This window comes from Orbicella faveolata, unplaced genomic scaffold (genome assembly GCF_042242905.1).
Source record: "Orbicella faveolata isolate gen_17 unplaced genomic scaffold, um_ofav_v1 contig_13, whole genome shotgun sequence".
NCBI lineage: Eukaryota > Metazoa > Cnidaria > Anthozoa > Scleractinia > Merulinidae > Orbicella > Orbicella faveolata.
In genome coordinates this window covers 9,483,723-9,497,825 of record NW_028301540.1, presented here as the reverse complement: position 1 = coordinate 9,497,825, position 14,103 = coordinate 9,483,723, and the positions used below count along the sequence as shown (strand labels likewise).

Genomic DNA, 14,103 nt, shown 5'->3' with positions numbered 1-14,103 from the left:
ACGACCTCAAAGCGTCATTGCAACCTTAAACAGAGTGGAAAACAGAGGGTCGCCTCTATAGAAAAGATCGTAGGTGAGTTATAAAACGATCGAGTCATGTCGACCTGCTTAGGCAGCGTCCACACGCTTCAAGACGGAGCTTTTCGAAAACGATGGCGTCACGATAATCCTGTGATTTCCCTGACCGAGTTTTCCTCAAACACAAATCCAAAATGACCGGTGATTGCTGCGTTTTCAAATTCCTCCGGAGTAGTGAGGACAGAAAACGTTTGAGGCGTTTTCAGAGAGAAAACACCGCGGTGTGGACGGGGCCTTGTACCGCGTTTAAATGACTGATTCAGGGGTAATCAATCGCCATAACGAAGAGCTATATTCTGATAAGACGGCAGCGAGTTCTTATCTGTTACTATCGATGTTACTAGACTGACTTTATCCAGAATGCATTTACACTAGTGTTAACTGCAATTCTGATCTGCTAACAGACAATAAAAGAAACAGTTTATGTATAATTGTAATACTTCATGAAAAGTGCCCATGTACGCGTTTTATGGTGGCATAAACGTCAGTCTGAAAACTCGAACCAGCCATTTTTCGAACGAGTGAATTTTCCAACATGTTGCGGGAAGCAAATTAAAATCGTAATTTAACCTTTTTCTGTGGAATATATGAACTTTTTATGTCGGAAAACGGAGATCTGAATTCAAGCCAGCTAAATCACCAACGTTACGTACCACGTCAGAGTTTCTATGAAATATTAACTCATGTTTCCATCATTGACATTAACGTGTGATTGGACGAAGTACGCTTTCAAACTACAATTAGAAAATTCATCGTTCTTTTAAAATTCGACTATTATTTTTGTTGGCATTATTTTGAGTGCGTAAATCTAAGAGCGGATGAGGGTTAAGAGCTATAATTTCCTACCTGGGCTTTATTCTCAAAGTAATCTTTCTCAAGTTATTTTTAGTTAAGATGCCCAGTCCTTCTACGGATTATTTTCCCACGCGTGTTGCGTGCAGTGTTTTGTGGAGGATAGAAATGCGTGTAAAGACGTTTGGGTTGTCCAGGCCAGTAAGCAAACTGCGCCTCATGAGATATTTTTCATTTCAAGACCCTACTGAGATTTTCTAAACCGGTGGTGATTTTTAAATGACTTGAGAGGAAATATATTGGGAGTAAAGCCGATATGGGGGAATTAACTCTCTTTTAATCCACTCTTGATTAATCTGCTCATCGCATATCCTGCCTCACGAGTACCCAGTAATATGGACTCCTTGTTATGGCAGACAGTTTTTTTTTGTTACATGACTATGTTAGTTCAGAGGGCCAATAACTAAAACCAACCGATCTGCTCAATTGGCGGTGCAATATCATTTCCAAGTTTGTACCAAGCGCTAGAAATTGCCAATCCTGTGACGCGGATTTTGTTTCCTAGGGCATTCCACTCCTCCTCTATTTTTTTCCCTCGCCATGGTTGTTGGGTGAAGGGTGCGATGCCGCGAGAACCTGGAACTGGTCGGCGGTTTCCTCGCGCCAGAAACCCGCTGGCTAAAAGAGCAGCGGCGGCTCAGGCAAGAATGCACTCGGTTAGCTTGTGCACGGTTAGCTCTGAACAATGACACTGACTGACAGTGGTAACACAATGTGTTTTTGAAATAAAAGTCTGCATGCAGTCCTAGGCTAGCCAGCTTTATCTCCTACAGCTCGAACTTATGCTCGATTTCTAACTCGACGACTGGGTCACGTGCACAAACTGACCTCGCTTCTATGATAAAACCAAATAAATTGGCTCTGCACTCAAAGAGACAGATTCATTCCTTATTGATTACCTAAAACAGCTTGCACATATGATCACTGAAGTAGTAAGTCTTACTTAATACCACTTCAAAGCTGCCTCTTATCCCGACACGGTTCCACGAACGGGCGCGCACAATTTCCGTGGTCTCTCGGCTCGCGCTTGTTGCTCGTCACCAGTCGCTCGCGCCTCGTGCTCGTTCGCAGCAAATTTGCGAAACGCCTAAGGAGGAGGAGGAGAGGAGGCTGACTTTAAAACATAAATTTAACTTTCATCAAGGTAATAAATATATTTTGTCCTCCAGAAGAATGAAAATTCGCCCTCTCTTGCAGCTGTCAAAAACAAAATAGAGTGACGTTCGCCTGTACGCGCGGGAAACTGAGTAAATAGAAGCGACTTTTGCTGGGTTATTTACCTCATGCTCGGTACCCAAATCGATATTCAACAAAAAAGTAACAGCGCCGAGCTGAGCCGGACTTGCAAAACATGAAGCAAATGGATTAGAATGAAGCCATATGCTTGCGGATTATTCCGAAATAAAATAATTCTGATAATTCTGATCTTTTTAAGCTTCTAGGCAAGGAAATTGGAAGGGAAAAAGAATTGTGGGAACAACTATAAGCGCATACTATTTGAGCCAATTTTGTAAATGCGTTAAGACCATTATTTGACTACCTAATCTTTAGTAGATATCCGCTTATCAGAGTGTTCTGGCTTTTAAAAAACTATACTGAGCTGTGAACTCAGTTGTGGACAGGCTCCTCTTTGGGGAAGAAGGCGTTGGTTACATTTCTTTCCATGCCCTTACCCCTCTCCCTCCCTTTTTAACGACTTCTATTCTGTCTGAACAAGATTTTGGGAATTTCTAAAGAGGGCCTCCTAAAAGGGGGAGGGGGTGTAGCATGTTCCCTTGATTCCTTGAAAATTCCCCTTTTTCTCCCTTGTTCCCTATTTATAAATTCCATTGTTCCCAAATTTTTTGGTCAAAGTTTCCTTCAGCTTAATCCCCGAAATTTCCCTTGCTCCCTTGAAATAAGTGATCATGTTCAAGAATTCCCTTGTTCTCCAAAACCTCTTGGAGGCCCTCTCTGAGGAGTAGATTAGTGCAGCGGAAATCATACTGAAGAAATAGATGGGTTCTCGGACGAAACACCACTAGGAAAACTTAAAAGCTATTTTTTTCTGGGAATATAATAATGGATGAAATTTCAGGACAAATTTCGACAAGACTTCTAGTTGCAACCGGCTAGCGAGTATCCATGGAGAAATTCTCCATTTTCGTGCACTTAATCAAACATTGTGCGAACGCCCCGTTTGACAATCGCTACGCCCCTATTAGGTTTTATATACGCAAAATATCAGTGAAAACCCTTATTTACTGAAGTGAAGTGCTCTTTTCCAACTAAAAGAAAAATTCTGGAAGTTTTTTCAGCAAAAATAGCTTTAACCAGTCCAGTCGCGCTGGACTGGCTGTTCTGCGTGTGTGACGGTCTCTGATCCCTCAAAGCCATTGACGTCACTTGACGTCATACTTTCAGTTGGTTCCGTGAACTGAGCGACCTCTAAAAGAAGTGGGAAAATGGCCCTTACAGTCGTGCCGGAAAAAATGCGAAAAATATAAAGGTATCCTTCTCACCCGACGATCCTCTGTCTTTTTCTAACCAGCTACCCAAATTTCGTGAGCGATATTTTATTTATGTGCTGTTTTATCAGCTGCGGTGTGCTGCTAAAAAAGGCCCAGCTATATTTAGACCTGAATAAAACTGATGGCGGCCTGCATGCAATTATTCGGACTGAAGGTGCGAAAAATAAGGCCTGGATTGGGCAAAGGTGATCACGTGACGCTCCTTCCCTTCTGATTAATGTTGTTTCTTTACTAGACGCTAGTTTGCCAAGTTATTGTGTTTTTAGAGTGCTTGGGGACCATCGGAGGGGTGAAAACCGCCAGTTTTCTTCCGAAATGTAGGTACAATCTCGTGCTTTTCTGTTTCGTCGGTTAAAATGCCGTTTCGCTTCCATGGGAGCGAGAAATGCTCGACTCTCCTGCCATATCGCACTCAGCCAGCACAAGCTGAACTCAAGCTTATATTCAGCATACTTAAATATTTCTCGTCTATATCGATCTTGATCACTCAAAATTTGCTCTAGTTTCGAGGCTTTAAGTTACTTTCAATGCTAAGAATAATTTCTGATAGTTTTCTGGTAACAGAGGGAACTTCTATTTCAGTTTAAACCATGTCTACTGGCGAGCTTGAGGGAATTTTTTAGACGTCCTCCGTCACACATAGCCTCTCGCTACATTCCTTGAACCTCAGCAGATGCAGGCAAACTCTTATGATGGATCCAGGAGGCGAATCAGGTAATTATTCTTGTTTTTTCTTTTTCTGAGGACTGTTTACTCGAGTCTGGGACTTGGGACGATATGATACCCGGCGTTTTGAGCATAAAGGCAATTGCGACTTGCTGTAGTCGCGGAGAATCGGGCATTAGTCCAGTTAGAGACTCAGTATATGTGGCTCAATATTTTTTGCTCTTAGCTCTTTGAATTACCGTCCTTATAAAGAGCTTTGTTTTTGCACACCGCCGATTGTGACAAAAACACAAGATTTAGGAAGAAACCGTTTTTTCGATTTCCAAAATCTCGTTTTAAGGTCTTTTTTTGTGTCCTTATACAGTATTATCAATGGGAGATTGAAGTGTGTTTTGCGTAAGGGGTTCCGGAAGATTCAGTTTCTGATTACAGCGTTCATAACCCTACGTCGTCTTTTTGTTTACAATGTGGTATATATATTTTTTTGACAGCTTTTCGCATGAATGTCCTCAGAGCGACTGAGGTGTTTTTACCGGGTTCGAAGATATTGTTCTAACCTTTCGTTTTCATTCTGTCAGTGGATTAATTTAGGAACTGCTTGCAACTGAAATAGAACTGCGAACGTTGTCACCGTTATTTGTTGAAAAGCTCTCAAAGGCAGCGTGGATTTGCCACGTTTCATGTACATTTTATGGCCACTATAAACTCATGCGAACAAACAGTTAACTTTAAACAGAGAGAAATGAATTTACGGTTCTGATTCGAGCTCGCCGTGGGCCTGTTCTTTCTACTGGCAAGCTGAATGTTTAATTCGAAAATAAGACTAAAAGTATAAAGTTATTGTTTTCCGACTGCCACATTCATGTAGGAATCATAATTCAGCATTATTCAAGGCTGTCTTGTCCTGATGCTGTCGTGGGTGGTTTGTTTGAACCAGCCTGACATTTTTGAAGTTGAAAAGTAAATCTTTTTAAGTTCAACATTATCTTTACGGTTAATTCTTGACAGAGGTGAATGGAAACCCTGTTTACTGATATCATACCTGTCCTTCAGTTTGTAAACAACATGGGCGCTAGTCGCTTCACAAATAAATAAAGTTTTTAATGTTTTGGTTTTTGCAGTACAATGTACATGAATATGTGGAAAATTCTGTATGGTAATGCTGTGGAGAAAATAGACTGATTAGCTTTAATCATTGTATAGACAATCTTGTAAAAGATTTCTTGTCTATTTTTCTATGATAATGCTTGTGACTGTTTTTACACATGAATGCTACGTTTGATCTGCACACTGCAGTCAGAATCCAGCATACAGGGTTTTGTTCAGTCCATACTATATTCACAGATGTGGATCAGGAATCAATTTTATTCCTATGGTAACAGTAATTAATCAGAACACCTTTACTTGTTCAATGGAAGGTGATCAGTGTATTTCCATATTCATGTTAAGGTGAAAACTGAAAAGTAGACCATTAAGAAACTCAGACTTTTCCTTTGTGTGTTATATATATATATTTTGAACTCTTAAACTCCTCAACATTGAACTTGAGAATGACCTGAGAGCGGTCGAAACATAACAATGACTGCATTGTATAGGTCGTTTGGTGCAACATTTAAGTGGGAGAGCTAGCATGGTGTAGTTGGTAGAAGCACTCGCTTCTAACCAATGTGGCCTGGGTTTGATTCCAGCTGTGAGCAATTAAGGAAAGTTCCAATGATGAGTCATCCTGGAAAAAAGCCCACCGAAATTAAGCCCCACAATCTTAGACGTAATAATCCGTTGAGTATTAAGCCCTCTTGAATGCAAACCGTCAGACTTATGTTTGGTTAGCTGCTTTAGCACAAGAAAATTTTGTCCAGTCACAACATCCTTGGCTGTTGAGGTTGTTTTGTATTTTATGTAGCTGGAATTTTTCAGAGACTTGATGTTCATCTTGTGGTTGTAGAACTCGCTACAAGTGTGTTCATATCATTATCTAGAGAGAGTTTTAATATGCAGTCACTCCTTATATGCACCTAAAATTTTTCAGGTGGGAAGTCCCTTCTAAATATAATATAGACCAGTTTTTAAATGTCAGAATGCTTTCCAGAAAAATCCTCTTTAAAAAAGAAGCTCACTCAAACATGTAAGTGAACAAACCTGCAGACAAACCCAGACTTCACTTATTACCGGTATTTTCCACTTGGGTTTGTTGATGTTCTGGAACTCTGGTGCATTTTTCACTTTCCCCATTGAAACCAGTATTTCTATATCCACTTCAATCTGGTTGAAGAATTCACCTCTCCAAACCTACATAATTTAGTTCAAGTTAAACAAAATAAATTGCTGTTACATGTAGCATCGAGACTTCAGTCAGTTGTTGATAAAGTGTTGAGTTTGAAAGGACTGTTGAGTACATGTAGTTGAGGGATATCAAAGCAAATGCCAGTGTAGTAGTTTTATGGTTTGAATCTTACATCCAACTGTCATTGTAATAACGTGCAACTGATTATTACGGCTTGTTGTAGATCGTTAGGGACTGATTACTATGAGTCAATTCATATAGGTTATTGATCAAGTGTGAGGTCAAAATGGCTGGATATTGGCCAAGTTCTATTTTCTCTGCATATCTTTGGAACAAGACATGGTTAAGGTCCATAGACACTCAGAAAAAAGAATGAGGCCAATATCCCACCATCTTGATCACACAATCTTGGTCAAGATGGTGTAACAAGCACCATTTGCTTGCTGGGTACAGTGGGCAATCCCAAACAGATAGCTCTGTCTTGCATGCTTGAGTAGCCAATCACAGTGTAGGATTTAGTTCATTTCGCCTAGTAACAGAGCTAGCCATTTGATAAATATTATTACAGCTTGTTTTAATAAATGTTGTTACAGCTTGTTACAAAATTCTATGGCCTGTGAAACAGATGACAGTCGCAATGGTGATGGTGATTTTAATAACTAATCAACTCTCTTTTTTTTTCTGCTGGTCAATTTCATGCATATTACAGTTAACTCTTGTCTCCTCTGCCATTGAGAAGGGCTGATCAATGAGGATAATTTGTATCATTCAATGCCCCAAAAAATGCTGGTTTTGTGATGATCACTACAATCATAGAAAAGAAGTTCAGTGACCATTGAAATCATTTGCAGGGCTGTCATTAGTTTTGATCCACCTTTAGCTTTAATCTTCAATTTCACCCATAACATCAAGGGCGGATCAAACAAGCCCAGCCGTAACAGGCGAACATTACGGGTTATGGCCCATAATGACAGCCCTGATTTGTAAACATCTTCAGCAATTACAGAGACCATAAAGGTCATTGTGACAACAATAGCTGAGATAGACCTCAGTTTTATCTCAATGGCTATAGCAATGAGTAGCAATTGTGGAAATGACATGAAAGATGGTAGTTTGAAAAGTAATACTGTAAGCATGTTGTCCTTAAGTGCCCCTCTCTGTTGAGCGCCCTCCCTTGCCAAAAGTTAATTAACACATCGGGCACTAAATTAAATCATTGTGGTATTCTTACATAATTATTTAGGAGTAAGCTCCAAATATAAATTACATGTATCTTCACTGATTGTGATACACTTCTTTTCATTGTAGTTGTAAGAATGTAAGTGGTGTTGGAAAATGCAGATCCAGTTGGTATGCAGTGCGTTTTGATGTTTTGTGTTGCTGTCATCTGTCTCTTTGACAGTGTGTTAAAAATTTAATCTGATTTACAAATTGTTAGTTGAATGTCAAAATTGTGAAAAGATTTCTTGCTGTTGCAAGAAGCTGAGAAGAAATCACAGTGAAGAAAGGAAAAGACAAAAAGAGTAGAAAAGTTAAAGGAAGTTGTAACCTTTGAATAGATGTGTGGTCTGAAACTGGGATTAAACCATCAGTCATGTTTCATGCATGTTGTTTATGATACTAGCGAGTATCACCTCGCTGCCTGTAAGTGGTTTCCTTGTGTGATTTCGTTCAAACTGTCATGTTTTTCCTAAGGTGCCTTCTTCCAGCCAGGCAAATTGTCGTTTCCCAGTGCAACCTTTGAAAATACTGAGGGGGTGAAGTTGGGGGTGGGGGGAGGGGGGCAGTGGCTGGGCATGATCAGAGCTGGTCTAGTATTCAATCCAAATGCACTTAATGTAATAGTTTTCCTACAGCACCTGTTTCAAAACCAGTTAGGTACGGTTGGCTTCTTTCAGCATGGCTCATATGCATACTTTTCCACAGACTGTCTGTCTTTGATTGGGTTTAATAGTGACAACAAGGTCATGTGCTCTGTGGCTTGTATTACTTTAAGTGGAAAGTTCAGGTCTTACATTGTTAAGTGTCAAACAGACATGTGTCACAAATGCGTCTTGTTCCTTTAAATGGATTTTTGAGGTGATGTGTTATACAAATTTATTATTCTGCTAGAATTATTGACAATTTCTGTACTTTATGCATTTTTCCTTAAAGTTGACTTTAGCATAAGGTTCATTTATTATCATATTCTTACTGAATTGTGGGTGTACTAAATTTCATGATTTTCGCTTTTTGGAAAAAAACAGTGAAAATTAGTATTCACGAAAAAAGAGGGTGCAAAAATTAAACATGCAAAATTGAATACCAGATTTATTATGTAAGAAAGCAATACATAGATTTTAAATGTTCAAAGTCACAGGCTTGTTGGTAGTTATTCAATTTCTATCCTTGAAAATATACAGTCAGTCTTTATGGTCTTGTTGTCAACTAGGTCTTTGGATCAGGACTTGGGAGATTAAAGCAATTTTAACAAAAACGCAAAATTAAATCTACTTGTGTACAGGTTTTTCCTAGAATAGCAAAAATAAATAGCTGCAAAATACAGCTCCAGAATTTTCGTGAAATTAGTACTTGTGAAAATTAGTAAGATTTCCCAATGTCTTTTAAGGTTGATGTGTCCGTTTCTTTTCCCAGACTCTTTTGGTCTCACTAGATTTAATTTGTTGCTTGGGAAAGAACTTTTTTTTTTGCAATTTTTTTTTGGTTTTGAGGTCGTCTGTTTTAATTTATTTCTCAGTTTGTTATAAGCTGACAGGTGATGGGAATAAAAGGGAGTCTGTCAGTAGCTTTACAACTGTACTCAAAATATTTTCTTTGCATGTCACACAATTCTCTGACTCAGAGGTAAATGTACCTTTACATCATAAAAGCTAAAACTAAAATAAGTCAAGAATCTTATGACATGTAGGGTTGCTGTTAACATGACATTTGCTGAATACTGAAGCTCAGTATTGATTGTTGGAGCTTGTCGTTTTTAAACAAAAAGGTTGAATTAATATGCTAATTGGACCAAGGCTCTAAAAATAATCTTCTTTAGAAACAGAAGTCACCTGCTCTTAGCTGTTGTAGAAAATAGATTTATACAATTACACAGGATCAAATGAGAAACAATACTTTTCTTCACTACACCATATGCCATACACTGTGTCCTGAGCACTTCTAAACCCCCAGATATGAAATTCAGGGCTGGAAAATTGGATTCCAGATCGGGAATATTAAATTTCCTTGTTATTATTCAGAAAATGTGGAAATAATTATTGTGACATGGCAAACATGAGTTGCTATATTAAATGCATCTACATGTAGACTACTGCTATTATTATAACCGCTGAGTGGGAGTATATTACAACAGGAAGTACAGTCAACAAATTTTGTTTTGTTCCAAAGAAGAAACAGCAGTGTTGCATACTACAGGTTGGCTGTCTATGTATACTGTAGGAGGAAGCTGAAAGTAAGTTACTCTTGGAGGTTTTTTGATGTAGATTGTTTCCGTCAAACAGTGGTTATTAAGAGCATCTACTGCTAGCTTGGAAACACAGGTGTTTTAAACATTGTATTTAAGATCTTTCAGAGGAGCTAAAATTTCACTGTCACAGGTATATATATGCTACATGTCTCTTTGATTTTTGATTTTACCAGAATGATAAAAAAAAAAAAATGCTGTGCCAATTTTTGAAGTTCTTTATACTCCAAATGAGATGACTAATCCTTGTTTGATTATTGCACACGTTATATGTCGTACGGTATATACGAAAATATATACTAGTGTAAAGTAATAATGTGATATCCAGTCAAATTAATGGATTTGCAATATATAAGGTGGACCACAGCAACAATTTTATACCACATCCCAATCTTGACTAACACAGGGCAGGAAAAAAACCCAGGTCCGATATCCTGGGGCAAATAAATTTTGCTCTTGGGCAAGTGAAAATAGAAGTTCAGTGACCCAGTGGGGAAGTGAAATTAGCCTCGGTAGTCTTGTGAGTCTGAATGAAAATATGTCAGCTTGATAATTGATTATTTCCATTCAGAAGCTATTTCTAAACTTAACACTGCAGGATTAGTTAACTATTACGCTGAAAGCACGGATTAGTTAGGAATCCAAGCATACTTTGTTCCTGTTTGTATTCTGATTGCCATACTTGCCATCATGTCGGCAAGTAGCATTTCAGTGGGGCAAGTGAAAACTGAAATTTACTAGTCCACTGGGCGAGTGGATTTGAAATCATTTTTCTATGCCCTGTGAACATTCGCTGTAACATAGCTAGCAAAGCTGTGCCATCAAACTAAGCAAAGGTAACTGTGCACCTTAATCCAGTGATGCACGCTTATTGAATGAGCCAAGTTAACTTTGCTTCACTAGATAAATTTCTCTTCTTGCACAAGTGGTTGTGACTGTACATTTATTTCTACGAGCAATGTAATTATGAAATACTCGATTCATGCTTTTAGCTGTGCATCATCAAGTTATGTATGATGCACTTGGGAAGTTTGAAGAGCACTCAAGAAGCTAGAGCTGCTCTCATCCTTGCCTTGAGCAACTCTTGTGCTTCTCTCTTGCTTTCCAAATGTCTTGTGCACAAAACTTGATAATGTGTGAGCAAGTCTGAAGCACCAACCAGTAGTACATTTCTCTAGCACCCTCCCTTGTGCCATGGTCAGGATGTTTGGTCTCCACCATGTTTCAATCCATACTACTCCATATATTTTACTCTTGTTCAAAATCAGCTTTATCTGCAGATGGCTTGTAAACCCATTTACTTGTAAAGTTTCTTTTGTCAGCTGACAAGAAGCACTATCAGCTTACCACTTAACAGTTCCGTAAACTTATCAAGTTCACACGTCATTGCCATGACTTCAAAGATCTCTCCACACGGCTCTGCACACATGTTAGCAAACTTGCGAAGTTTAGTGTGGCTGAAGTTGGGAACTTCGATTTGAAGTTCACAATTTGATTGTCTAATTCACCACGTAATTGGCTACTTCATAACCTAGTACCCAACTTCCCAGCGAACTTCGCAATGCGGTGCGGAAAAGTATTGTGAAATCAACTGTAATACTGCTCCAGGCTGACTGTTGGAGAGAGAAGTCCAATTGTAATAATGATCATATTTCTTTCAGATTCTCCGACAAGAGTTTCATCAAGCAGCAACAGAGTTTCTGTTGTGCCATTAACATATAGTGGTAAGTCAGTGACATTGTGAATATGTGAAATAAACTGAAATGCAGCAAAATAAGTGAAAGAGAATCAAAACTTCTCTGTTGTACTTCATTCATCTTAGTTCCAAAATGACAATTCAGTCAGGGGATTTGACTAAAAGGGTGTTGCGATTAGTGATGCAAGTCAGCATGGTATGGTAGAGATAATGGTTGTGGCCTTATGGGCATTGCTGAAATTGTCTGTTGTCATCCTGGTTGAAATTCTGCTTGTTCATCAGGATCTTGTTTAAGCAAATGTTTCTATCTGAGCCAGATAACTTTGAACTTAGGAATCCTTAAAAAGTGGTTTGCTGTTTTGTTAATGTCAACCCCTCACAAAGGGTGAGGTTTTGCAGCATCCCAATCGGTAAATACTGCTTTGGAGGCAGCGTGGCTGAGTGGTTAGGGTAGCTAAGGTAAGGTAAAGTCTGCAAACGAGCCAAGTGGCCCATCAGGCCGGAGCTTCTCCTGGTTTCTGTAGCATGAAGTGACTAGGAGTATTTCTACTCCCCCCTGGATGGGATGCTAGTCCATCGCAGGGTTACCCCCAGCATTAAGTTCGCCGGTACCCATTTATACACCTGGGTGGAGAGAGGCACTGTGAGAGTAAAGTGTCTTGCCCAAGAACACAACACAATGTCCCTGGCTAGGGCTCGAACCCGGACTGCTTGATCCGGAGACGAGCACACTAACCATGAGGCCACCGTGCCTCCTGAGTGGTTAGGGTGCCAGACTTGAAATGCGGAGGTCGCAGGCTCAAGTCCCGCTCTGATCACTTAGCTTGTGTTGTCTCTTGGTAGACCCTAGTTCAACTCCTGGGTGATGCTTGTAAATAACCAACTGGTCTGCCTCCCGCCAGTTGGGATTTTTAAGCATGTTTTGTTCATATGCATTATTTGTTTCATCATTTGGTTTCATTGGCCCTGAAAAGCCCCATTAGGGGAGTGGTCAATAAAGACTTTTTTTTTGCTTTGGAGTACTATGCAACCGCATGAACACATGTTAAACATTGACTATTGTTATTGTCCATTTTTATCAGACATGAACAACCACTATGCAGCTTCAGTGTCCCCCGAGGGGGTTGCCATGCCACGCTTCATTCTGTCACCCAGTCAACAGCAGCAGCTTGCTGACATTTTCCACCTCAAACAACAGCAGGAAATGCAACAGCAACTTCTTTACCAGAACTTCCAACACCAGTTACAAGCACTTCAACAACAGCAGCAGCATGAATTGCAGGTATTGATAATAAGGATAGTATTTGCTTTCCTAATGCAATGCTCCAAGATTCTTTGAAAGTAAATACCGTCGCTTACATCTAAGCATGAACTCCTGATGCCGAAACATGCTCCAATTGGGTGTGAAACGTGGCATGATTGGTCACCAAACATTTGAAGTTTAGCAGACCGTAACGTTTTGTAACACATTTGAAGTTGTCCTTTAGTAACATGTTGGGTTGTTAGGCGGAAGATTTGTGTGAGGCCTTGAGCTACTGTTAGTCTTACAATTCCAAGCTACGGCATTGCCCCTAACCAGTTTTGTAATGGTGATGGTTGACAGACAACAGGCTGTCAGAATGGCCAGAAGAATCCCTGTTCGTATTGTCAGAACTTCTTCATTTAAGAAACAATCTATAGCATTTAACCATGTGCGATTTGCAAACAGGCCTTCAAATTTGTTAGGTGTTCCTCTCTAACAATCTTGCGAGCATAGATGGATTCCAGCTTTTGTTTTACTACACCAATTTTTTGGCTGCTGCTCAATCTGGATACCAGTGCACCAACCATTTGGCCAACACACCTCCTATGAGAACTGCAACAGTTACACTGTAGTTGTAGTTTGCTGAATGCTGATTTGGATTAATTGGTTTCTCAGCAAGTTACTTTGATTGGTTGTTTTCAGTACCATCTTGATTTTCAGCGGCCCGGAGTTCTGGAGCAGCGGAACAAATTTCTTCGGAAGAGGCAGGAGGAACAGCGGCAGAGAGAGCAGCAGGAGAAAACACAAAAGGAAAGAGAGTATCGCTTTCCTCAACCGAAAATTAAGGTGAGCCTAGGTTTCTTTTCATATGAATGTGACAATTTTTTTTATTGCTGATTTTTAGAAAATAATTTTAATAACAATATGGCTTTGATGAACCACATGATGTTTTTGAAGTTCATTATTTAATGAAGAAAATACAAGTTTTGGATGAGACATCATCCATCATCAGTTTTACAGTGAGAAATAAAATGAAAATATGCAATAAATAGCATGGCAAAGTGAGATATTAACAAGAATTATTAAGGATTAAGGTGTGAACCAAAAAAAGAGTAAAACTGTATTTTCTTCATTAAATAATGAACTTTAAAAACATTGTTTGGTTCATCAAAGCCATATCTTACTTCGTGCTGCTACGAAGCTCTAATATTAATAATAATAATAATAGTAATAATAATAATAATAATAATGAAAATAAATAGTAAACTCCTACCATAAACACTACCTTACAAGAGAGTTGTAGCGAACCAT

At 39.2% G+C, this 14,103-nt stretch overlaps 1 protein-coding gene across 2 annotated transcripts in view; it reads left to right on the top strand.

The window, feature by feature from the left end:
* The first annotated feature begins 3,633 nt into the window (after positions 1–3,633).
* Positions 3,634–14,103, top strand: part of LOC110044925 (uncharacterized) — a 28,721-nt gene continuing 18,251 nt past the window's right edge. Inside the window, exons 1-5 of one of the 2 annotated variants that reach the window (XM_089284534.1) lie at positions 3,634–3,757; positions 4,023–4,154; positions 11,515–11,577; positions 12,632–12,831; positions 13,513–13,638. In XM_089284534.1, the coding sequence (XP_089140660.1) occupies positions 4,130–4,154; positions 11,515–11,577; positions 12,632–12,831; positions 13,513–13,638 (414 nt within the window). In that variant the 5' untranslated portion in view covers positions 3,634–3,757; positions 4,023–4,129. Of the gene's footprint in view, positions 3,758–4,022; positions 4,155–11,514; positions 11,578–12,631; positions 12,832–13,494; positions 13,639–14,103 lie in introns of both variants that reach the window. The other variant, XM_089284533.1, reaches the window with a different exon arrangement.